The 23,973-nt window shown below is 38.0% G+C and overlaps 2 protein-coding genes across 3 annotated transcripts in view; one reads left to right on the top strand and one right to left on the bottom strand.

Annotated features, from left to right (window-relative positions):
- Positions 1-288: 288 nt before the first annotated feature.
- Positions 289-15,322, bottom strand: mrps35 (mitochondrial ribosomal protein S35). Of its 2 annotated transcripts, none has more exons than XM_066724389.1 (8): positions 15,131-15,322; positions 14,626-14,681; positions 13,264-13,431; positions 11,515-11,575; positions 11,261-11,400; positions 6,736-6,845; positions 4,982-5,051; positions 289-707 (listed from the first exon to the last, which is right to left on the bottom strand). In XM_066724389.1, the coding sequence occupies exons 1-8, from the start codon at positions 15,273-15,275 to the stop codon at positions 441-443; spliced, it is 1,017 nt and encodes a 338-aa protein (XP_066580486.1). In that variant the 5' UTR covers positions 15,276-15,322; the 3' UTR covers positions 289-440. The 2 variants fall into 2 exon arrangements, with proteins under 2 accessions (XP_066580486.1, XP_066580487.1); XM_066724390.1 differs by having other exon boundaries at positions 14,626-14,678.
- A 5,032-nt stretch (positions 15,323-20,354) lies between these two features.
- The window catches only part of kcnq1.2 (potassium voltage-gated channel, KQT-like subfamily, member 1.2), a 234,762-nt gene continuing 231,143 nt past the window's right edge, over positions 20,355-23,973 (top strand). The window contains exon 1 of the mRNA XM_066724383.1: positions 20,355-20,901. Within this exon, the coding sequence (XP_066580480.1) occupies positions 20,495-20,901 (407 nt within the window). The 5' untranslated portion in view covers positions 20,355-20,494. The remainder of the gene's footprint in view (positions 20,902-23,973) is intronic.

Raw genomic sequence — 23,973 nt, 5'->3', positions numbered from 1 at the left:
GATCAGTACCGGGTCTGTGACACAAATTTGGGTCGAGGAAACAGGTTTCTGTCATTGGAGTCATGGATCAAGAACAGTTCAAATTAAAAAGGTGTTTGTTTTTGGTTGGAATCGATCACAAGTCAACAATACTCGAGGATCTGCTTCTTTTGAATTATGAATGTCATTAGCATGTCTGGAGAACTCCATTGTGGAGACCTGTATTATCTACCTACATGCTGAAGCATCCAAGAGAGAAAAAGTTAGGGAACAATATGTGCATTTCTGTAGTAAAAACACTTCAATGGGTTATTTTCACATTTTAATCCCGTCTCAAACACAAAAGCAAGAAGATGTTGATTCCTCCTGTGCAGAAGTTTAAAACTGTGCTTCAGTTTTTCATCCCACTGCCCCTTTGCTAACTTTATTGGAAGCGGATGAGGTGGCGGTCAGTCTCCTGCTTAGAGGTTGAACAGTTTCTTGACAGACTCCCTGTACTGCTGGAGGGTGCTCTCGTTGTCACCTTCGTTCTTCAGCCTGGTGATGGAGTCTCTGTAGTCTTGGATGGCGGAGGACTTCAGGAGCTCCTCCCGGTCAGCAGCGGAGGCCTCCCCTTGGCCCTTCATCCTCAGGAGGGTGTCCAGCACATTCTTCTGGGAGGGGCTGTTCTCCCAGTGGTACTCCTCCATGTCTGCCACTGTCTTCTGCTGCTCCCATGCCTCGGTTTTCTGAGAGAGAGAGAGAAAGACGCCATTACTGAATGGAGTGGGCTTTGTGTGTCATATATGTAGTTATCACTTGATGTAGAACACCAAAGAATAGCCAAAGACAGCGATCAAATGCAAAGATCTCCTTTTTTCGATCTAGTTTGTTTTAAAGCTAAAATGCTAATGCTGTCAGCCTATATCACAGTCAATTCCAGCAGTGGAAATGTCACTTAAACGAAAGCAAAGAAGAATATATTCTCAGTGGATATGACATTGGTGTACATTCAACACAAAAATGTTCTTTAAAACCAGCAGCCCACATCCTAAAATGCACTGCACGGTTAAATTCTGAATTCGGACTCAAATTGCATCTTACGGGGGAAACTTTTTACACTTGTGCTTGAGAGGCTGGCTCTGAGCTTTTTTATGGAGAGGCAGTGATGTAAAGCAATCGACAAGCATCTCTCACAGAGATCGAGTTTCCTCGCCCGTTACTTAGCAGACACTCGGTAACCTGGGCACAAAGTACCTCTTCATATCCCTACGGTCACGTCATTTTACCCGCAGACAAAAGCGCAATTGTCCAGACCCTGTAAGCATGGCCGAGCTGCAGTATTTTTCCAGCCACGGTAATCAGAACTAATGACCATCATTACATCTATCTAGTCAGGAAAATCCTCGACAGCGAGGGCCTCCTCCCCTGGGATATTAGAGTTGAGGGCTGATAACGGGATTAGCCTCCCGCTACCTGCAGGGCAACTCTGGTGAGACCGTCAGCCGCCCCGATAAGATCACCCAGGCGGAGCGAGAAAAATGCCAGGCCCAGCTGCCCTCTCTGTGTTTTCACAGAACTCACGCTCCTGGTGGAAGATGACTGAATGCTCCCAATTAAGCAAACAAAGCCCAATGTATTTCGAATGCGTCATTCTCACATGACATTAAAACATGAGCAAAGACCTGCCTTTATCACTGCATTCCACTGTCACAATCTGAGACGCCTACAATTTAATAAGAAAAACAACTGACCACAACGAAGCACAAAAGCAAAAGTGATCTTGTACCTCTGCCGGTTTAAAGGGTCATAAATTAGGTGAACGTTCCAAAATGAAATTTATTCTATACTATACTTAATTGTTTTTCCATGTTACCCCAGGGGTGTGTTAGGATTGAAACTTTCCAATCAAAACAAAACAAACAAAAAAATGTTAAACCTTGCACTACTTTTATATACATTTATGTATATAAGAAATGCATTAATTAAAAGAATGGGGTCCATAGTAATTTTACAGTATGTTACAGTTTTTGTCTGGTTTTCCTCCCCGTTACAGTTGATGAGCAGGGAGACCTGAATCCAGATTAACACACTGCAGAATTAGTAGGGGGGGGTCAGTATCACAGCGTATCGTGGAGATGCCATCACTCAGACAACTAACAAAGGGCTCCTTTACTGGGTTAAATTACTTCAGTCCATGGCATTCGCTCCCTGCTGACATCATGTTTAAACAGCACTGTGCTCACCATTGTGGCCAAAACGGCATCAGACATCACTACACACCGATGCCCCGATTCACAGCACAGGGCTGTCACATGACTCCATGGAGGAGAACACTACCAACTAACAGGGAGACACAATCAACTCAAAACCATGTTCTCCAGATACATACAAACATTTGAATTTTCTGATCGTTTTTTTTTTTTTTTTTTTTTTTTTTTGCAAGACTGGTACTATTTTAGAATACCACTGGCCAATCTACTGCAATGAAAACAAATACCCTAAAAATAAGTGGGTTTTGGCCAATTCCTTCAGAACACAAGTCCCTTTTTAGATGGCATGTATTAGGCTAGACTTTATTCCACACTTACTTCAAGCCACAGTTGATTCTGGCATTTTCCTGGCTTTTCATATTATTTCTACCAATAAGTAACTTAAGGTTTGCTCCAATTCTAGAACTTTATGAAGTCATTTATCAGACATGTCCGCTGTAGAACAAGACAATGTAGGAACACCATATCACACAGAAGAAATTAAATATATACAATAAGTACACAATTTATTAATGTTTCCACTTGCTTCGATCTACAGCTTCTCTTTTTCACGTCACGCCTGTAAAGTTTATGATTTAATCTCCCCATATTTTATGTGGTTGTCTTTTTAATGTCTTGTTTCTATAAAAATATATACATATATATTAATAGCCACAGGGAGGCACTATACCACACTGCACTAATTCACAGCTTGTAAAGTCTCCAATTATTCTGTTCATGATATATATTTTACTGCTATATATGGAAAGCATAGGTGCAAATGCAGAAAAAAAAAAACGTTAGATAATATTTAAAAGCAATGCAGAGTATCACACTTGCTTTCAATTTTACACATTCTATATTAAGAAATGCAGTGTAAACCCTTTGCAATCCAGAGGTGAATAAAAGTTATTGCATTTTCAAAGCGTCTCCTTATTTATAAGATTCTGTATTTCCACATTAGTTAGTGATGGTTAGTGATCTGGTATTGAATGGTCTTCAACAATACATGCTGAAGATACATGAATGCAGGTCACAAGTGTGTGCTGGAGTCAAACCAGCTTCAGCAAAAACAATTGAACTTCCTCTACATAATCTGAATACATCTTTGCAATTGTGCCCTTTCTATCCCTTTAGCTGTTTTGTCTAAGTTTATTTATTCATAATTGAAGGGGCAGTGTTACAAGATGTTGAACCCCTTTCATTAATTTCCTGGAGTTTCCAGGACCTAAATGCAATATCACTGGCACAAGGTCCAAACCTGCCCTGACTATTATACTCTCTCCAGAGGACATGAGGATACAGCTCTCATATTACTTGTCCAGTTGAACAAGACACTGGCAATTGACCTGCAACATGTCATTCACTTGTCAGCACAGTAATTGGCCCTGGCACATCAACGTAGTCTGCCTGTGGAGCGTCCACTTAGACCCCAACATGCATCTCTGTGATTGAATTACTGCTAGCTAATGTTCTGGTAATGGAATAAAAAGCAATATTGAAGAATTATTGACTTCTTGAGGTACAGAATGCATGTCACCTGGTTTGTCAAACCTTGGTCTGGTTGGCAGTGTATCTATTTTCCATCTTCAAGATAAACTTAAGAACCAACACACAAATTACTAATAGTGCCTCGAAAGTAGCTTTACAAAGAAATAATCTTGTGTTTGCATATTCATGATCATCTCAGTTCGGCACAATTCAGATCTTCACCTAGTTAGAATTTAACATATGCTGAATTCAAGATAATTGTCCCCACAATACATTTTGGAGTTTGGAGAGAAGTGTTAAATTCAACCAGTTAATCGTTTAATTACATCGATTAAACTAATTAAGAGCGGAGGGAAAAACAAACAAACAACTTCCAATCCTCCAGGAGCAGAGTTTAACAGCCAAGACTTTCAGGTGTCTTGATTCTTTTGACTGCCACAGTGCATGGGATTATTTATAATTTATGGGATAATTTATATTTTGTAAGGTAGCCCAGGATAAGGGCATCTGCTAAGAAATACATAATAATATTATTATTATTATTAAGATTGGGGGAATAGTCTGTGAAAATGCACTGGACAGGTTACATCGCCCAGGTATTCTTGGCTCAGGGAGAGGGCAGATGAGTGGCTTTAGCACGGCTCCAATTAAAATCTGAAGCTGGTGCAGATATGTCAGTTCTGACAGTGATGTGGCACGGCCCTTTTAGCAGCCCTTGTTAGAAAAGGGATTACATTGATCATGGAAAAATCAAACATGTCTCAGCACCCCATTTAATGTTTCAAGGACAATTACAACTGCTTGATTCCCTGTTGAAATATTAATGCTGTGGTTGAAAGGTAATAAAAAGACAGTCTTTTAAACAAGAGGCTTTTAACGTATATTCAATCCGCAGTAAACAGTCAGCCACACTGTATCAGGTAACCGAGTTCTGCAGAGCGTAGAGTTGTTACAACCAAAGGAAGAGGGTTTGAGTGCTGTGAGAGCTAGTCTAGGACTAGAATCTAACCCAGTGGTTCTCAACCCTGGTCCTGAGCAACCCTCTACCCTGCTGCTTTTTGTTCCATTTGGGCTCTCAATTAATTTAACCCTTAATTGAACAGGAATAGTTCCTAAATCAGAGCCTTTTAATACATTTTAAACAGTAGGTGGTTTAATTTAAGTATAACATTTTATAAGGAACTTATCTTAAGGAACCAACTTTTAACAGTTACACAATACAAAAAAAAAGTCAAATGAAATCACTGCAGAGTTTGAAACAAAAGCAAAATCGAGCTTACCCATGATTCGTGGTACACAACAGTCAGGAGATACATTGCATAGTCATAATTCTGTTTCCTCAGAGGACACCTACAACAACAAGAGGGTCGATTTTGATTAAATATGCAATCATCAAAAATCTCCAGTCATGTTTAAATGACCAAGTGTAACAATACATAAGAATTAATTAGGCTTAAGAAGAGGCCCAAATGACGTCCTTCCCCTTAAAATTATTTCCAGTGTTCTGGTCACCTGATCATTTATCTAGCATTTAAACCTCAAGGTCAATAGCAAGCAAATGTTTTTTTTTTTTTTTTTTCAATGAAGAAACAAAATGACAAGAGCATGAGATGAAAACAACTCTTGTATTCCAGTCCTAATCAGCTAATACTCTTCAGAAAATTGAAAGGGGTACTTGTGAACATCACAATCAACTGGCAGATAAAAGGACTTGATTAAATAACTAAGGCCTGGACGACTTGGCAAAGTTGCGTATATGGGAAAGGACCCTTGATTTAACTGCAAGTGTCCTGCTATCAGTTGAGTCTTCATGAATAACTGTAGAGGGGAAAAAGTCAGTTACTGCATTAAATTGTTTGGCTTGGTAAGAGTTTTGTTTTCTTGTATATCAGAATTACAAAAAATACACATATATAAACCAAGCTGCCATTCTGCTCAAACAATTTTCAGTCCTCTTCTGGCCTAGCAGAAACCTGTTGTTTTTAAGGTTCCAGTTAATGAGGATGAAATGGAGACCATGAAATTGGGGAGAAACAGCCTTTGATACTGTTGATTATGCATTTTAAAATGTCTACATTGGTTATTATCTTAGTTTTCAGTTTCTATTGTTGATTTTGTGTCTCCCTCTGCTCCAATTAATTGTGGGATCCCTCAAGGGCCAAATTTGGGGCAAGTTTTGTTTTCTATATTCAATCCTCTTGGTCATATCATACTTGACCATAATATCTCTTTTCACCTTTACGCTGATGATACGCAGCTTTACCTCACGATAAAACCTAGTGAGTTGAGTAGGTTACATGTTCTGTATGTCTAAATGACAAAATGTTGCTTGGCCCAAAATTTTCTACAGCTAAATAGGGATACATCAGAGGTTTTAATTATCAGACCAAAACAGTTAAGTGAGCAGATCTATGCTAATCTGGGTCCCCTTACCTCCAATATAAAAGCTTTTCCAGGAACCTGGGTGTAATTTTTGACGCTAGTTTGATTTTTGAGCTACACACTAAAACATGTCTGTAGGTGATACTGAGAAGGTAATTCATGATTTTGTTTAATCGTGGCTAGACAACTGTAATTTGCTTTACAATTGTCCAAATCACCTAACCCCTCTCACATCTGCAGTTTGTTCACAATTCAGCTGTGAGGAGAATAGCAAGAGAGCACAAATTACCCTAATCCTTGCATCTCTGCACAGGCTTCCAATTGCTTTAAGAGTTTATTTTGAAATTATATTAATAACTTTTAAGGCAAGACAGTAATTACATTGAATGGCCACTCAGATCTAATGACAAAGCCCTTCTGATTGTTCCTCATTCCAAGCTAAAATCAAAAGGAACTGTGCATATTGTGATTTTATTATTTTAAAATGTCAGTATTTTCTTCTTCTGTGATTTTGCCTTTTTCTGTTTTATTTTGTTTAAAATGTCTGTAAAGCGCTTTGTGCACCAGCAAGAAAAGTGCTGATTAAATAGTTATTATTAAATAAACACACAGAAATGCTTCCAATATGCTGTATCTGTGTGCTTTACTATACCTGTCAGCTGTGAAGGTAAGCGTGTCCGTGTTCTTGCTGTAGCGCTCTCCTACTAGTTTAAGAAGCTTCTTCCGTGCATGGTCATCAAGGTTCAAACTGGAAAGTTTTACCTTCAAAAACAAATACATGAATATAAATAAACGATAACTCATGAAGAAGGGTTGGGTTTACTACTTGAAATTACAAAATGGTTTAAATATATAGGGGAACCCTTGTTTGCTCCAAAGCACCGACTCATTTTTGTTCCTATCAGAAAATAGTTGGTGCATGGGATTCGAACCAGGTTTTCAAACCTCAGCAGCTTTTTTTATGCAAGAGCTATGTTTTCAGTTAGGCCGACCATGTGACCTCTTGTTTCCAAACTATTCTATAAAGAATCAACGTCGGTGCAAGAGCTCTTACCGAATAACCAATTCTCCTGACACAGACCCATCATCACACCTGCCACTCACAAATTTATTTTAATTTATTAATGTGCAAGGATAGGATTCTCTCCCAGAGTGGAATATCACCGACACAAGGACACAGACAATGTAAAGGAAATAAGACCCACGAGTGAAAACTTAAATGCTGAAAAATGCCATGTTCTCCTGAGTAAAGCTGTAATGAATAGGGTAATTTATTGGCTGGTGAAACTCAGCTGGACCAGGCATCTGAACCTCAATATTTCACATTGGAAAAAATACCAGAGCTACAAACACAACCAGAATTTCAGGTTTCTGAGCCAAAAGTGGACCTGTGGTGACCTCCATAATACAACTAGGACTAAAGAAAAGTTTTCTAAATGCTTTATAAATCATACCCACTTTTTGTAGGTGACAAGGAGTTTATGTTATTGTACATCTCATGTTTTCCAGGCCAGGCCAGGAAATGAACAATTTGTACAGATTTTCTTACAAAAATGATGAGATATCGTTATATTTAATATAGGTAGACATATAGTTCAGACATTTTTGTAATCTGGGAAAATAAAAAACAAACAAACACAGAAACATCTATTCCAATTATATAATGTCTAAAAAAACATATTATAATTATTCAGTAGGCACAGGTACAATGTATTTTCAAAGCAATTAAATTGTACATAACACACACACTTCACTCCTGATTGTACTTTGGAGGTCATTGTTGAAGCTGAATCAGGAAAATGTAATAGGCACATAAGTTTATGCTGGAGTTTATTATACTAATCTCTCTGTGGCAATGAAATGAACGCCTTATCGCCTGACGCCTTATCCTAATATACAGTGAGGGACAAAAGTATCTGATTTTGTACGTTTGCCCACTGACAAAGAAATGATCAGTCTATAATTTTAATGGTAGGTGTATTTTAACAGTGAGAGACAGAATAACAACAAAAAAATCCAGAAAAATGCATTTCAAAAAAAGTTATAAATTGAGTTGCATGTTAATGAGGGAAATAAGTATTTGACCCCTTCGACTTAGTACTTGGTGGCAAAACCCTTGTTGGCAATCACAGAGGTCAGACGTTTCTTGTAGTTGGCCACCAGGTTTGCACACATCTCAGGAGGGATTTTGTCCCACCCCTCTTTGCAGATTCTCTCCAAGTCATTAGGGTTTCGAGACTGACGTTTGGAAACTCGAACCTTCAGCTCCCACCACAGATTTTCTATGGGATTATGGTCTGGAGACTGGCTAGGCCACTCCAGGACCTTAATGTGCTTCTTCTTGAGCCACTCCTTTGTTGCCTTGGCTGTGTGTTTTGGGTCATTGTCATGCTGGAATACCCATCCACGACCCATTTTCAATGCCCTGGCTGAGGGAAGGAGGTTCTCACCCAAGGTTTGACGGTACATGGCCCCGACCATCGTCCCTTTGATGCGGTGCAGTTGTCCTGTCCCCTTACCAGAAAAACACCCCCAAAGCATAATGTTTCCACCACCATGTTTGACGGTGGGGATGGTGTTCTTGGGGTCATAGACAGCATTCCTCCTCCTCCAAACATGGCCAAATGCCAAAGAGCTCGATTTTGGTCTCATCTGACCACAACACTTTCATCCAGTTCTCCTCTGAATCATTCAGATGTACAGGCCCGTCTGAAGTTTGCCAATGAACATGTGCTTTCTTGAGCAGGGGGGCCTTGCGGGCGCTGCAGGATTTCAGTCCTTCAGGGCATAGTGTGTTACCAATTGTTTTCTTGGTGACTATGGTCCCAGCTGCCTTGAGATCACTAATAAGATCCTCCCGTGTAGTTCTGGGCTGATTCCTCACCGTTCTCATGATCATTGAAACTCCACGAGGTGAGATCTTGCATGGAGCCACAGACCGAGGGAGACTGACAGTTATTTTGTGTTTCTTCCATTTGCGAATAATCGCACCAACTGTTGTCACCTTCTCACCAAGCTGCTTGGCGATGGTCTTGTAGCCCATTCCAGCCTTGTGTAGGTCTACAATCTTGTCCCTGACATCCTTGGACAGCTCTTTGGTCTTGGCCATGGTGGAGAGTTTGGAATCTGATTGATTGATTGCTTCTGTGGACAGGTGTCTTTTATACAGGTAACGAGCTAAGATTAGGAGCACTCCCTTTAAGAGAGTGCTTCTAATCTCAGCTCGTTACCTGTATAAAAGACACCTGGGAGCCAGAAATCTTGCTGATTGATACGGGATCAAATACTTATTTCCCTCATTAACATGTCACTGTTAAAATACACCTACCATTAAAATTATAGACTGATCATTTCTTTGTCAGTGGGCAAACGTACAAAATCAGCAGGGGATCAAATACTTTTTTCCCCTCACTGTATTCCTACTTTCTCCAGTGTGCTGCATGGTATCTATATGCTTTCATAGTTACAGGGTTCATAAGCTTTTAGAATATTAAAAAATCCTTGAATTTTAAGCACTTTCAAGGGCTGATTCCAGATTTTTCCAGGACCTCATATGCTATTTTTTTCAAAACAAAACTATTTCAAAACACAGCACTCTATATTGCTATTTAACCTAGTAGAAAAGATTGGTCATAAATCAAGGTCACTTAACCAAGCATTCTAGTATTGGCACAATGCCTTAATGTCCATATCACACACAGAAAAAATAGTTTTTAGCTATGTGCTCTTACTTGCTGTACTTTAGGTATATGTAATCATCATGGCTGTTAGCACTTTGAAAGTCCCCAAATACCTTGAGAGTCCAAAAAATACAGAGAACTATCCGAAAATGCCTAAAGTGGGTGTGATGACATGAGCTGAAGAGACAACATGGCTTCTGACAGCAAAATCCACTGTTCATGCGTTTCTGGTGTTGCATGCAATCTGTATGACAGTGAAGTTAGCAATCATATATAGCAATTTGTATGTGTATATTAACATTAAAAGTAGTAATTGCAGTTTTTACTAATTAACTATTGCAAATCATTATCTACACAGTATACATTTTAAAATTTGACACACTTTATATCCAGTTTGTGAACTGCTTTGCTTCTTCTTAACAGGTGGTGGTAAAGAAGGCGACTTCTTTCTAGGTTTTTTTTTTTTTAATCTGTTAATGTTAATATTTAATGTAATCAACAATAATTAATTGTGACATTAAAGATTCCTCAAGCAAATTTTCAATTTCTATCTCCGTATTGATGGAAAAGCCACCCCAGGGTCTCTTGACTGTGCAACAGGCAAACTCTCAAAATATCTGCATATGAGGCATTATTATCCTGCGATCATGTAAAGCACATCGACCCGATCACTGGGAAACTCTCTAAATTCAACAGGGGAAGGTGTAACAACACCATCAATTCAAAATCTCAGTTTTTGAGCGCCGACTCACCCATATTGCTATATTGATGCTTTTATGACAAAACCGACACCATGTCTTCTGGTTTGTTCTTTTTATCCTCTTGTAGCCAGTCTTTATATTCCTTCTTCTTAAGCCATGTCAAATTAAAATGACATCTTCCAGGCATTTTGAAATATTCAATAGTTTATCCTAATAGACAAACTTCAAGTGCTTTTGCACACTTTACTCACTCTCAGCAACTGAAAGTTTCTCTACTCATCAGCATATCACGCAGTTCAGCACAATTCTACTAGTTGTACATATAGTCGTGCGAGATCATTCAACACCCTGACCAACCAATACTAGCTTACAAGCTGTGAGGTTTTTAAAAATAATTTGTAAACAAATTATTAATCAAACACATCCATTTAAGTAAACCTGCGCAACCGCACGCTCCTTACAGCCTCATACCGACCCTATAGAGATTGAGCGATTATACTATGTTATTTAATAATCTGACAATCAGAATGTGGTGGACAACATTGCATAAAGATATTGAATACATTTATATTCAAGGACTTTTCGAGCACTTAATCACAAAAGGGGGGTGTTTTTCCAGGTATTCCAGTTCTTACATTTTTGCAACCCAAATTCAAGCACTTTAAGCACCTTGTGCGAATCCTGTATTTATCAACTTTCCAAAGCCCAAACATCAGGAAGAGATCACATTCATTCTTAATTAAGACAGAAAGGCAGCCATACATAGCTCTCTCTCCACCATGATACTCATACTCACACTGAGGGTCACCACTCTGGCTTTTGGGTTTCTGACAGAAAGTCCGGCTGAAACGTATTCCGTGGTCTTCACTCTGATGGGAAAGTGCTCCTCACACTTGGCGTGACTGTCTAGGGCCCCAGGCCACTGTGTGCAGAACTCTGAGGACAGGCAGGCAGAGGATCATGTCTAATGTAACTCTTGTTTTGAGGAGTCCATCTGTCAATGTGGTGATTCCTATATGTACATTGAAATGCATCTCAAATGATACCAACCTTTCAAAGCTGCACAGTGTTTCTTAATAGCTGCCGGTGTCAAATGCAAGAAGTTTGGAATCTGAAATAGATTGTTTTGGTCACTGATAACAGTTGCACAGGCATACATATTTGAGAGCGAATACATTAATTGTGATGAAAAGTTCTTCATAAAATATAACCTTTGATATTAAACAGTCAATCTGGAAAGAAATACAGTGAGGGAAAAAAGTATTTGATCCCCTGCTGATTTCGTACGTTTGCCCACAGACAAAGAAATGATCAGTCTATATTTTTAATGGTAGGTGTATTTTAACAGTGAGAGACAGAATACCAACAAAAAAATCCAGAAAAACGCATTTCAAAAAAGTTATACATTGATTTGCATGTTAATGAGGGAAATAAGTATTTGACCCCTTTGACTTAGTACTTGGTGGCAAAACCCAAACTCGAACCTTCAGCTCCCTCCACACATTTTCTATGGGATTAAGGTCTGGAGACTGGCTAGGCCACTCCAGGACCTTAATGTGCTTCTTCTTGAGCCACTCCTTTGTTGCCTTGGCTGTGTGTCTTGGGTCATTGTCATGCTGGAATACCCATCCACGACCCATTTTCAATGCCCTGGCTGAGGGAAGGAGGTTCTCACCCAAGGTTTGACGGTACATGGCCCCGTCCATCGTCCCTTTGATGCGGTGCAGTTGTCCTCTCCCCTTAGCAGAAAAACACCCCCAAAGCATAATGTTTCCACCTCCATGTTTGACAGTGGGGATGGTGTTCTTGGGGTCATAGGCAGCATTCCTCCTCCTCCAAACACGGTGAGTTGAGTTGATGCCAAAGAGCTCGATTTTGGTCTCATCTGACCACAACACTTTCACCCAGTTCTCCTCTGAATCATTCAGATGTTCACTGGCAAACTTCATACGGGCCTGTACATGTGCTTTCTTGAGCAGGGGGACCTTGCGGGTGCTGCAGGATTTCAGTCCTTCACGGCGTAGTGTGTTACCAATTGTTTTCTTGGTGACTATGGTCCCAGCTGCCTTGAGATCATTAACAAGATCCTCCCGTGTAGTTCTGGGCTGATTCCTCACCGTTCTCATGATCATTGAAACTCCACGAGGTGAGATCTTGCATGGAGCCCCAGACCGAGGAAGACTGACAGTTATTTTGGGTTTCTTCCATTTGCGAATAATCGCACCAACTGTTGTCACCTTCTCACCAAGCTGCTTGGCGATGGTCTTGTAGCCCATTCCAGCCTTGTGTAGGTCTACAATCTTGTCCCTGACATCCTTGGCCAGCTCTTTGGTCTTGGCCATGGTGGAGAGTTTGGAATCTGATTGATTGATTGCTTCTGTGGACAGGTGTCTTTTATACAGGTAACGAGCTGAGATTAGGAGCACTCCCTTTGAGAGAGTGCTCCTAATCTCAGCTCGTTACCTGTATAAAAGACACCTGGGAGCCAGAAATCTAGCTGATTGATAGGGGATCAAATACTTATTTCCCTCATTAACATGCAAATCAATTTATAACTTTTTTGAAATGCGTTTTTCTGGATTTTTATGTTGTCATTCTGTCTCTCACTGTTAAAATACACCTACCATTAAAATTATAGACTGATCATTTCTTTGTAAGAGGGCAAACGTTCAAAATCAGCAGGGGATCAAATACTTTTTTCCCTCACTGTACATATTGACAAACTAGATTCCATTATTGCAGAAGCTCTTACAAGAAGAACTGTTGGCTGAGGACAATAAGAGCATACTTTCTACGTACCTTTATAAGCTCCAGATTACCCTTCTTTTCTGGGGGAACTCCTCTCTTAACAGGATAGCCCATGCGGACAGGGAGAGGCACGGCGCTGTGCCTAAATGGAGCCGCAGTTGGGTACACACTGGTCCAGTCTTGGTCCACGGACATCTTTTCAGTTCTTGGCTCTCCAGACTATACAGAAATAGGTAAAGATAGCTTTTAAATGTAAAATGGAGTTTGCCCTTCCTCTGTTCTCTGTTATGGACATTAATAATTCCAGGTACAGATTGGATCAGCTTTAATCAAAATGCTGGATTCCATGTAAGATTTGATTTCAAAAATGTAATTGAATAGAGTCAACACCATGAATAGGATCAATTCCAATTACTGGAATCAAATAATTTTCTTAATTTTTCCCTTTGGAAAGTACAGACTGGAATGCTGCCACCTGCTTGATTGAAACAGAACCCAAAAGTGTCTTTGGGAATTGTAGTCTTTGGCATTCGCAAAAAAAATGCTAGACCTGGCTTTGTAACCTCTATTTCTGTCAGATATAAGCTCCTTTTTAAAGCCACTTATTGAGCAATCACTAACCATCATCCCATTGTGGTACCTTAATAATCTTACATTATTTTATTAGCAAAAAGTAGGAGCATTCGCACAGTTTAACACAGCAGTGCAGAGCAGAAATTATTTAATCATGTGTTTGTTTTAGTCATTAGTATTACAGGCAATGCATCAATAAAATTTAATGTTACCCAGGAAAACCTGTGTGCCCTAATCATAACTTGTAATTGCATGTAACAATGTAAACCATGTTAAAAAATGTATTGGGTGACATGAGTAATTCTGTTATAGTCTATACATAAATCTATATTAATTGTTAAAATACAAACAGAATAAAAAGTAAGACATTTTAATTTAAAGTGATCTTTTACTGTTCTATCTCTGTATTGCATAATTATATTAACAAATATTTTTTGTATGAAAAACATTTCAGAAAACAGTCTATTTAGACAAGCACACAAAATATATATTCTTTTAGTTTGAAAACATTTTGGTTTGTTTCTGCATCGATTTTTGCACTCTATTTGCTTAATCGATTTTCATACAAATATAAATAATAAAGTATGATATGATAATATTATAATAATAATAATAATAATAATAATAATAATAATAATAATAATATGCATAATAAAGTTAAAATAAAGCCATGCATATTTTGTTACATTTGATTGAGCTTTTTAGTTTCGTTTTAGAATTAGAATGATTCTGGAATCAACTCTGAACGGAGACCCACATTTTCAGTCCCTCCAGAGCCCATTAGTATATTTAAATAAAGAAATAACTACAAATAAATAAATACACAGAATAGATTCTCACCTCTCTTTTTGGTCTTCTGCCCAGAGTCCTTTGACCGCCACCTCTTAATGAAACTGCTGAATGAAAGAGAAACAACACATTTTTATGCAATTTGACTACAAAACAGTGACATGTTGGGCTGATTAAGTACTGTTTTCTCCGCTCTTCTCAAAAATGCATTTTAAAATGTTTAGAAATGAAAAGCCAAACAGATGCATTATTTGTAGCTGATAAGAACAACACACAAGGACATTAACAATCAGGATGTAAGTTAAAATCGTATGTATTATTGCTATTAAAGTTATACAATAGCATTAGTTCGAGACACATTCAAAATAAACATAATCATAACAACTAAAACGTTACACAACCCAGACGAATACAGCAATAAACACACCTAATCACTTCAATGTCCTCAAATGCCTGAAATAATGAACAATTTGGCCATTTTAATGCAATGACCTTATCTCAGTTTAAATCCTGACACATAAAAGCTGCAAAAATAAATGATCGCCGAATGACTCACCTTTATTCTGGACACCGTTGTTTAAAGACAGTGCCGATGAATAAGCAGCCCCTCTGTAAATGGGATTTAACATTTGAATTACACCTACATGACAATTATTTCGGCTCAGGGACGAAACAACCGTGCACATTGTGGAGGCAGCCATGATTGAAAACCAGACCCTTCAGTGATACACCACTACGGCATCCCCGTGAAGACAAACAGAACGCAAAGCGGAACTGTTTCAGACGGATACGCGCTCTCAAGTGGAAAACCGCTTGTGCAGTAAGCACGTGTTGCTGTTGTTGGAGGAGGTCAAAACTAATTCAGTGAAACTTTACTTATCACATCCATTCTACCGTTCCTTAAGAGAGAGAGAGAAATAATAATAATAATAATAATAATAATAATAATAATAATAATAATAATAATAATAATAATAATAGTAATACAATACATGTACATATACAATGTAAAATGTAAGAATACATTAACAATTATCAAAATATCATCAAAATTGAGTGTACTGTAAATAGTTGTGTGGTCGAGTTTAGTTTACTTAAATTACTTTTATAAATAAATTCCTCCTATGCATTCATTCAAAACTATGTATTTATTCCTTTATTGTAACTATGTTAGGACATTACAATGTTGTCCTGAAATATTATGTTTTGTCACAATGCCAGGCTTTAAGTTAAAATGTAATTTTGCAAATGTTCATGTAAAATATAAAAACATTATGTAACTTTTTAACTGCTCTGTATATTTGTGCTTGTATTTAATTTGTACCTTCTAACCTTTAGGATATGGTGTGCTAAAATAATACCATCAAATAATACAGATTTTGATGTTTCCTGTTGTGCACAATAGAAATAGAGAGCTCACATGTCTGCACACGCAGCAACAAGTTGTAAATGCATCGATCAGACCGTGCAATTGTTCATGGGGTGGCAAAGACCCGCAAAGACCCGCACAACTTTGCACAAATTCAGTCTCCGACAGTAAGACGCAGTGGATGGATGCTCAGATGGATCAGGTGCAACAACTGTGAAGTGAAAGGACCTGTCCTCGCTCTTTTCTGTGGCGCTTAGCAACAGCAGCAGCTGCTGATTAGGGGATGCAGTTTGTACTCATACACACACACAGAGAGAGAGAGAGAGAGAGAGAGAGAGAGAGAGAGAGAGAGAGAGAGAGAGAGAGAGAGAGAGAGAGAGCGTTTATGGAATGACTTCTGTTTCGCTCTCCACGGTCCTGAACCAAGTCTTTCCCATCCCGCCATGCACTGTGACCGTAAAAATGCATTCAGCGCGGTGGGGATGAATTAAATCCAGCATAGAAATAGAAGGTAAGGTTTTTTTGGGGGTTTTATGTATATATACATATTCATGTGGTGGCTGGATGGGGTACATAACAAGACAAACATTAAGTTAGTTAACTCCTTAGCTCTGTTCATCAACAGTAAATATATAATAATCTATACATGCGCATTCACCCGTTGACAGAAACAACTATTTATATTTTATTGTACATAACATCACCACTGGTTTGGGTTTAAACGCCTGTGAGCTTCTAGTATAAATCCTATTATGACAGTCAGCTTCGTTTTATAAAGCTAAAACTGTTACTAAGAATATATTATGATATAGTAATTTCAGCAATAGTTCTGTTAAAGGTATCTTTGTGCAATCGTTGGGCTGCCTGTATCAATGATGTACTTAAAAACTGATTTATGGATTATTTGGGTTCTGGGGAGCTACTGTTAAAGAATGTTGGGGTTTGAATAAAAGTCTTTAAATAGAGAGCATGCATTGAATAAATGAATAATGTCAGATTGTTTTAGATAAACAATACAACAGAATAACATCTATCTAACTAACATTACATTCAATAAATAAATAATACGTGTATAAATAATGCAGTAGTTTTAGTTTAATTTGTGTTTATATCCTAGCTACATTACATCGATTGATTACAGTACAATATGGTGTTCCAACAAGGACAATGTTGCGTCATCTTAACATTTAGCTGATTTTAAGTTATTATTATTATTATTATTATTATTATTATTATTATTATTATTATTATTATACCAAGAAAGTTGGCACTGTTGGAACACCACACTTTTCACCACATTTTAAATGCATGAAAACGTTTGAGTGACACTCAAAGAAGAGAGAAAAATGTTTAATGTCACTCATTCATCAAAGAGACATACATGCAATGCATTGTATTCCACCCCTTTGTGCTGGATTCTAAAATCTTTACCATTACATCCACAAAACCCATGTGCAAATAATTCCTTGTTGCATAAATCCGTTTTTGTTTTTAAGATGGAATAATATGTATGTTAATAATAATACATTTATTTTAAAACGCTAGTTTGTTAGATTCTTTGTAACAGTAAATTGCTCCTGTTGACAGACTGCTTGTCTGTGGCTCATGTGATTTAAACAAACAAATAAATAAATATTTAAGGAGCAGGGTTCCACTACTGATGTTGTGAAGGGCTTTGCATCTGTCAGAAACATTGTGCCTTAGATTGTAAAACAATTGAACACTTTTACACTGTATATAACAAACAGGTATATGCTTATTGTTTGTGTTGTGCATTAATCTATGGGTGGCTTTTGTAGAAGGACCTAATTTATATAACTAGGATAAAAAGATAATATTCTATGTTGTGTATATTGTCCATTCACCGGACTAGCATATTGCAGCTGTTTAAAAGATATCCATGAGTACTGTAAGAGAGCACCACAGTTTAAGCTTTGAACAATTATATTGTATCACTGGGAGCTGACAGTTAGCTGACAAATGATGGAGAGTCTGGTGCCCTCTGGTTATTGAACAGATATCCCTTTGCCATTTCAAAAGAATAATATAGAACTGAGTTAATGGTCCTCTGGACAATAAACATATTATAACTCTCTCACTGGAGTGAAACATTTTAGATGCAGTTTTAGTTTTTTCATTTAGCACTTGTTCCACAAGTTGTGAAGTTCCATCATATTACTTGGTGGTTTAGTTGTTGATTGGTTTATTTCATAGTCACAGATCCTTTAACAAAAAACTCAAAATCGTTCATAAGGAATCCCCACTGTTACAACGGTATTACTTGCAGGGTGTCCTGCAAGTGTAACATAAGGAAGAAACTGAATAGCTTTGAATGAAAGCAATGGCAAAAACTGTCATCACTGCTTGCAAGCTATATGACAGACACCACCAGAGAAACAGTGACTCCTGTTATATTTACATTTTGTTGTGAAGGCTGATTTACAACAGCTTCATAAAGCAAGCCACATATCCATTTTTGCTCCTGCATTGCACTAAAAAAATAATAATAATAAAACCCTTGAAAGGTCATAGAGTAGAAAGCCTATGAATAGTAAGCCATTTGGTCTACTGTGTTAATCCAGATTTTTGTATCTTTTTTTTGTCCAAGACGCTGGTCATTAAGTATTATACTGAGTGTAGATTGGTGTTAAATTTGTTAATTCCTGTCGGGATTTTGAATATCTCTGTCAAATCTCCTTGTCTTGTTGTCTAAGACAAGGACTACAGTACTCACATTATTCTTCAGACTGGTTTTGCAGGGTTATCTCTTGGGCGCCAATAGGGATAAACAAAACTGACCACAGCACTCTATCTAAACAGAATTGTTTGTATCAATTATTATTATTATTATTTTTTTTTTTATTATTTTTTTTTTTTTCTTGGCAGATGCCCTTATCCAGGGTGACTTACAATATAAGTGTAAAACAAAGTGCAAAAATACAGTTAAATAAAAAATTAATCAATAAATGTGCAATGTCCAAAACCAGAAATCAGTGTACAAGAAATGTGAACCAAAATTGTGTACAAAGAAACTATGAACAACACAATACCTAGGTACAAAAAAAACATACAGGAAAAGTAGAAAAAGGCACCAAAGCAAATATTTCTGTTAAATAAAGTATGTACAAATAAAATGTCTTTGCGCAAGAGTTAAAAACAGTCCAAAACAAATTTTTCCAAACAATCATTTACAAACCAAGGGGTGTAACTGATTGATCGATCGCTCCGCATGACCACTAGAGACAGCTTTGTGAATGTTAAATAACTCACTTCTAACGGATACATGTGCCTTACAGAGTACCACGTAAGCACTTTGAGTTGTAGTCAGAATCTCAGTTAAGATGAAAAGCTCATCTCAAATCATTTGAACTCGACTGGTGTATCTTATCAGTGGAAAAAGTCACAAAGAGACTAATCAAGTCAGTGAATGGCACAATTGGGGAAAGATAGGTTGGATCCTTTAGTTGATGGAGGAAAAAGAGTACTGAGTCTGCCGCATCCCTTAAAACATTTTTTTACCAGTTATTGAAAAAAAATAAAGTCTCTCAGCTGGTCAAAAGCTAAAAAGCATATACTTAGTAGATATTCTTCACTACAGTGCAACACTCTCATTGCCTTAACTGGTTGTTTACTGTGAATTTATGTTTTTCAGATAATGTCACAGAGAAACTGGATTTTCACAGTTAGAGGTATTATTATTAGAGTAACATTTTAAGACAAAACAGATTGACCAATTTGCAGTTTGCTGTCCCAATTTTGTCCCAATCACATCTTTTTGTAATTTGACTCTGTTGTAACTTGTAAGGTTTTGAACATTTTTATTGAATTATTTTCAATGTACATTACAGAATGAGGTTCTTAGGTGGTAGAGAGTGGTGCATTCAGTGTAGTTGGCATATTAAGTAGATGAAATATGTTCAAATTTTAGGTATTGGAGTGAGGTTCCTGTTTACTCTTAAGAAAAGGTGTCAGAAGGTTCACTACTTAAACAAATGACAGTGGTGTTGCTTAAACAGTTGTAGCAACACATGGGGAAGCAGACATCCCTCGGTCACCTACATGCGAATTGAAGAGACTGAAGTGAAAAGTACTCATAATCAGTTCAACTAATAAGCTTTGTCTATACCAACACTTCTGAAGTCCAGGCAGGGAAATCAAAACCTGTTGTGAAAATGTGTTGAATGTTTTATGTGGACTGATCATTTTATAAAAAAATGGAAACTGTAACAAAATGAATAGTGTTTGTGATCATGAATATTCATGCTTCTTTCCCATTTCCAAATGAATAATTATTATTTGACCATCTGTAGGACAATGAGTCTCCTACCAAACACATCATGGGATGTACTGTAACTGAGTCTCTCATGCAACCTTATGTATGATTAATGTATGTCTTTTCCTTCAGGGAGATTGCATGTGAAGAGTAGGTGACTGACTCTGAGGTGCCCATGTCCACCTGGAAACCCTTCTTTCCCAAAGATATCTCTTTGACACAAGGAACACTGTGTGGACGCTGCTGTGATTCGGCCTGACAGAGAGCACCACGGCTTCATGGGTGACAACGAGGGCTTCCCCATGTACGATCTCTGCCACAGCAGAGGAAGCGGCAGCCGGGCTCAGCTCTCGGCAAAAGTGACAGGGCCCAACGGCTACGCCAGGAGCTCTCTGAGTCTGGAGGCGGGCAGGGAGGTAGCTGACAGCACCCGCTACTCTCCTGTTTCACTGGAACAGGAGCCCACAGTGAATAATGGATCAGGCATTCCCTGTAGCCCGCCGACTGACACAAAGGACCCAGCCTACCAGATCGATAGCAAGCCCTCAGCCAGCGAGCTCCGGAGGAACTTCTCTCCCATGCGCTACCGGCACCCTTACCTGACCAAAACTAGCATGCAGGGGGATGTCTACAACTTCCTGGAGCGACCGAGTGGCCTCAAATGCTTCCTGTACCACTTCACTGTGTGAGTAACCCTAGTTGTGTTTTGCTCTTATTTTTCCATTTTATAAGCATGTACTGATGTTCTGCTTAAATGATTAATTTGCACCTATGGATAGTGACTGTACATTTTTGTACCCGTCACTCTTGTCAGGATCTTCCAATGTCTCATGGAAGAATAATTTATAAAACAATATGTCAATACAGGGACTCTTGATTTCTTAAACACATTTGAAGGCAAATCATCAACAGTTTACCAACTTTAATTTGGTTGGCTTTGTTTCTGATGTGATCATTTGTAGTTCTCAACTGGCAGGTTGTCTTGGATTTTGAGTTTCCATCCTTTGTCTCTCCACAAATATAATTATATTGTTATCTGGGCTTATATCTTAGACATTGTACATAACTAAATCAGCTCTTCAGGCCTTTGGTAGCCATACACAGCACTGCAACTATATATTTAAGCAATATATTGAAGGTCTGCATTTGAAAAGATGGGTTGAAGATGGCTTCAAGACAGAATTTACCAAAAATCTAAACAAAGGAAATTCATTTCAATGCAAAGATATGCCTGCTGTTTAGTGTGATTTATAGCAGGCTAACGAGTCAAGCAAAGTTAAAATATAATAGATATCCCTGCTGACAAATCATACACTTTGTGTTCAAATTAGACTAGTACTCGATGTTTAATAGGGAGCTCAATCATCACATGATGGATTATACGAAAAATATTGAAAAAATATACGAAAAAATGATGTGCTATATAGAGCTTTAATTTTCTGAGGGTATACAACCTGGCAGTAAATATGGTGAAAGTGTCAATATTGAGGGACTTTTATGGTGAGGGACCAGGGTTAATTGTATAAAACACCTGAAGTATTGAGTAACTTAAGCATTAAATAACAACTTTTTCCTTCCCTTCCCTGGCATTCAATTTGACTTCAATGTCTTAAGATACTGTGTTCAACATCCCTAAACTCAAGTAACACTTAACTGGAAAACTAACTTAAGATGTTGTATAGAAGTGGGCGCCTCTACCAACACAATCAAGTATGAATCTGGAAGTGTATAACACAGTGGTTCAATGATAATAAAATCACTTGACCTCATCATGATATCAAACCCATAAAACATCTCTGTGAAGAACTGGAATGTCTCTCCCTGTACTAGTAGCCATGTTGCAAGAGGCTCAGTGAAGTATTCTTCTGTCCACCTCTCCAAATGTTTGAGGCAGTTATTAAGGCCAAGAACAGGCCTACTACACCCTATTTAATACATGGTGGAAGGGCTTTGTGTGTTTGTCTGTTGTCCTGCCATTATCTTAATGGCCTGGCAGGTTTCAAGGAAAGAGGCTAAAGGTCAAATTTACTTGCCTTAGCTCACGGTAGGTTACAGATAATATGACCCAGTTTAGTGTATGTTTACAGTAACAAAAGTAGGGTTGTCTTCTCTAAAGAGCTGTGTGCATCTCCAAGGCTATAATTAGGAGGTCAATTTTGTCCTGTAAACCTGACCTCTTTTACTTGTATGGGCAGCTCCCTTAACAGCATATCATTAGACATAATTTACGGGACATTATTTAATGAGGGTAGACGTTTCCTCCTCCAGTACAAAATGTTCTCAAAAACAAGATAAAACGGTTTCACACAATTATTGCTCAGTGAACATGAATACTTGTTATATTTGCACGTCAGACATTCACATCTGCTGAGGGATCCAATTTAGCCCCAGATCCAAAACCTTAGGAGAATAATATCTGTGGATCTTAGTTTGGATTTACATTCTTTCGGTTTGGTATTGTCCAGTGTGTTCAGACCCTAAATCACAACAAATGAGATCTAATTTGTGTTTTTAATGGATGGAAATAATGGAAAGATGGACATTAAAAGTTTGTTAGAGGGGAGGGGAGTTACTTGTTCTTCTTTCTCGGAAACAGAACCCTGATAGACAGAAAGAATTTGCTTGAAAAATCATTCGGAAGGACATATAGACCTGTAGACAGTTAGCCTAATTTACACCTCCATATCCAATACAATATTTCTCATGTGTAAAATATACAATTATTATATCGATGCAGACTGATCTGATGTAAAAAAGACAAAAAACATTAAAAGACTTGTCTACTTCTCTAACACCTACACCCCTTTCCTTTGCGTTTGGCCTTGTGTTTTGTGATTAAAGTTAGAATAGTAGCTTATAACACAGATGAAAAACAAAAACAGAAAATACCCGAATCCTCAAATAGCACATTATTTCTTATTGCCAGATTACTGTCGAGCTTTTAGTATTTGCAGCTAATTCATAATTCCAGAATAACCCTCCCTAAGGTTAAAAAATAAAATAAAATACGAGTTCCTTAAAACATGTGGTTTCACACGTTGTTCCTTGTGTGGTTTGAAAGATTATGCATGCACGCATTTCCTGGATGTCATGTTGAGGAGATTATTTGTGATTTATCAGCTGCTTTTCTTTCCATTGCTACCAGAGGGATGGACCTTGTGGACTCGTAGCATCTAATGAGCTTGGCCTTTATTAAATCACAATCATTGTGTATTGTAATGGAAATTGGTGTTCACAACGGTTTCTGTTTTGGTTCTTGTTTTGCTTTAGGTTTCAAGCCATCCCTTCAGATAGTAATTGAGTCTATCATGTTACATCATTCTGAATAGATCTGGAGCCTAGGCTATTGCAAAATGAAACCCCTTTGACAAGTGCACTTCAGGACTCTTTTAAGTAACTCTTACTTGTCGATGGGTATCTGTGCTGCTGTGTCAACCTCTACAATGAGCACAGAAGCAAATGTCGGACATCTTGGAGAAGATAATAGGTACTAAATATCAAACACGACAGGGTGATTGAAGTGTCATTTACTGGGATTTGGGAGCATTTTGTGCCAGTCAGATTTCGTGTTATGCACGTCCTGTCCGGCAATCAGATTATCTGGTTGTGTTTGTGCAGGGTGTGTTTCAGTGCTCTGGTGGTTCTTTGTTGTAGGGTCAAGAAGGACATAAACAGCTTCATTCATTTGTGTACAGAGTCAAACAACAAATGTGGAGGGAAAATCATGGCTTGTCTCCCTGAAAGAGATATACTTAAA

The sequence above is a fragment of the Amia ocellicauda genome, chromosome 15 (assembly GCF_036373705.1).
Source record: "Amia ocellicauda isolate fAmiCal2 chromosome 15, fAmiCal2.hap1, whole genome shotgun sequence".
NCBI lineage: Eukaryota > Metazoa > Chordata > Actinopteri > Amiiformes > Amiidae > Amia > Amia ocellicauda.
Note: the sequence above shows the minus strand (reverse complement) of the source record. Positions and strands in the feature narration are given on the sequence as shown.

Excerpts from the sequence above, each read along its gene's own strand:
- mrps35 (XM_066724389.1), bottom strand. The coding sequence starts at position 15,275 with ATGGCTGCCTCCACAATGTGCACGGTTGTTTCGTCCCTGAGCCGAAAT. Across the intron at positions 14,682-15,130 it reads CAACGGTGTCCAGAATAAAG|CAGTTTCATTAAGAGGTGGC; the intron begins GTGAGTCATTCG and ends TCTTTCATTCAG. Across the intron at positions 11,401-11,514 it reads ACACTGTGCAGCTTTGAAAG|AGTTCTGCACACAGTGGCCT; the intron begins GTTGGTATCATT and ends GCCTGTCCTCAG.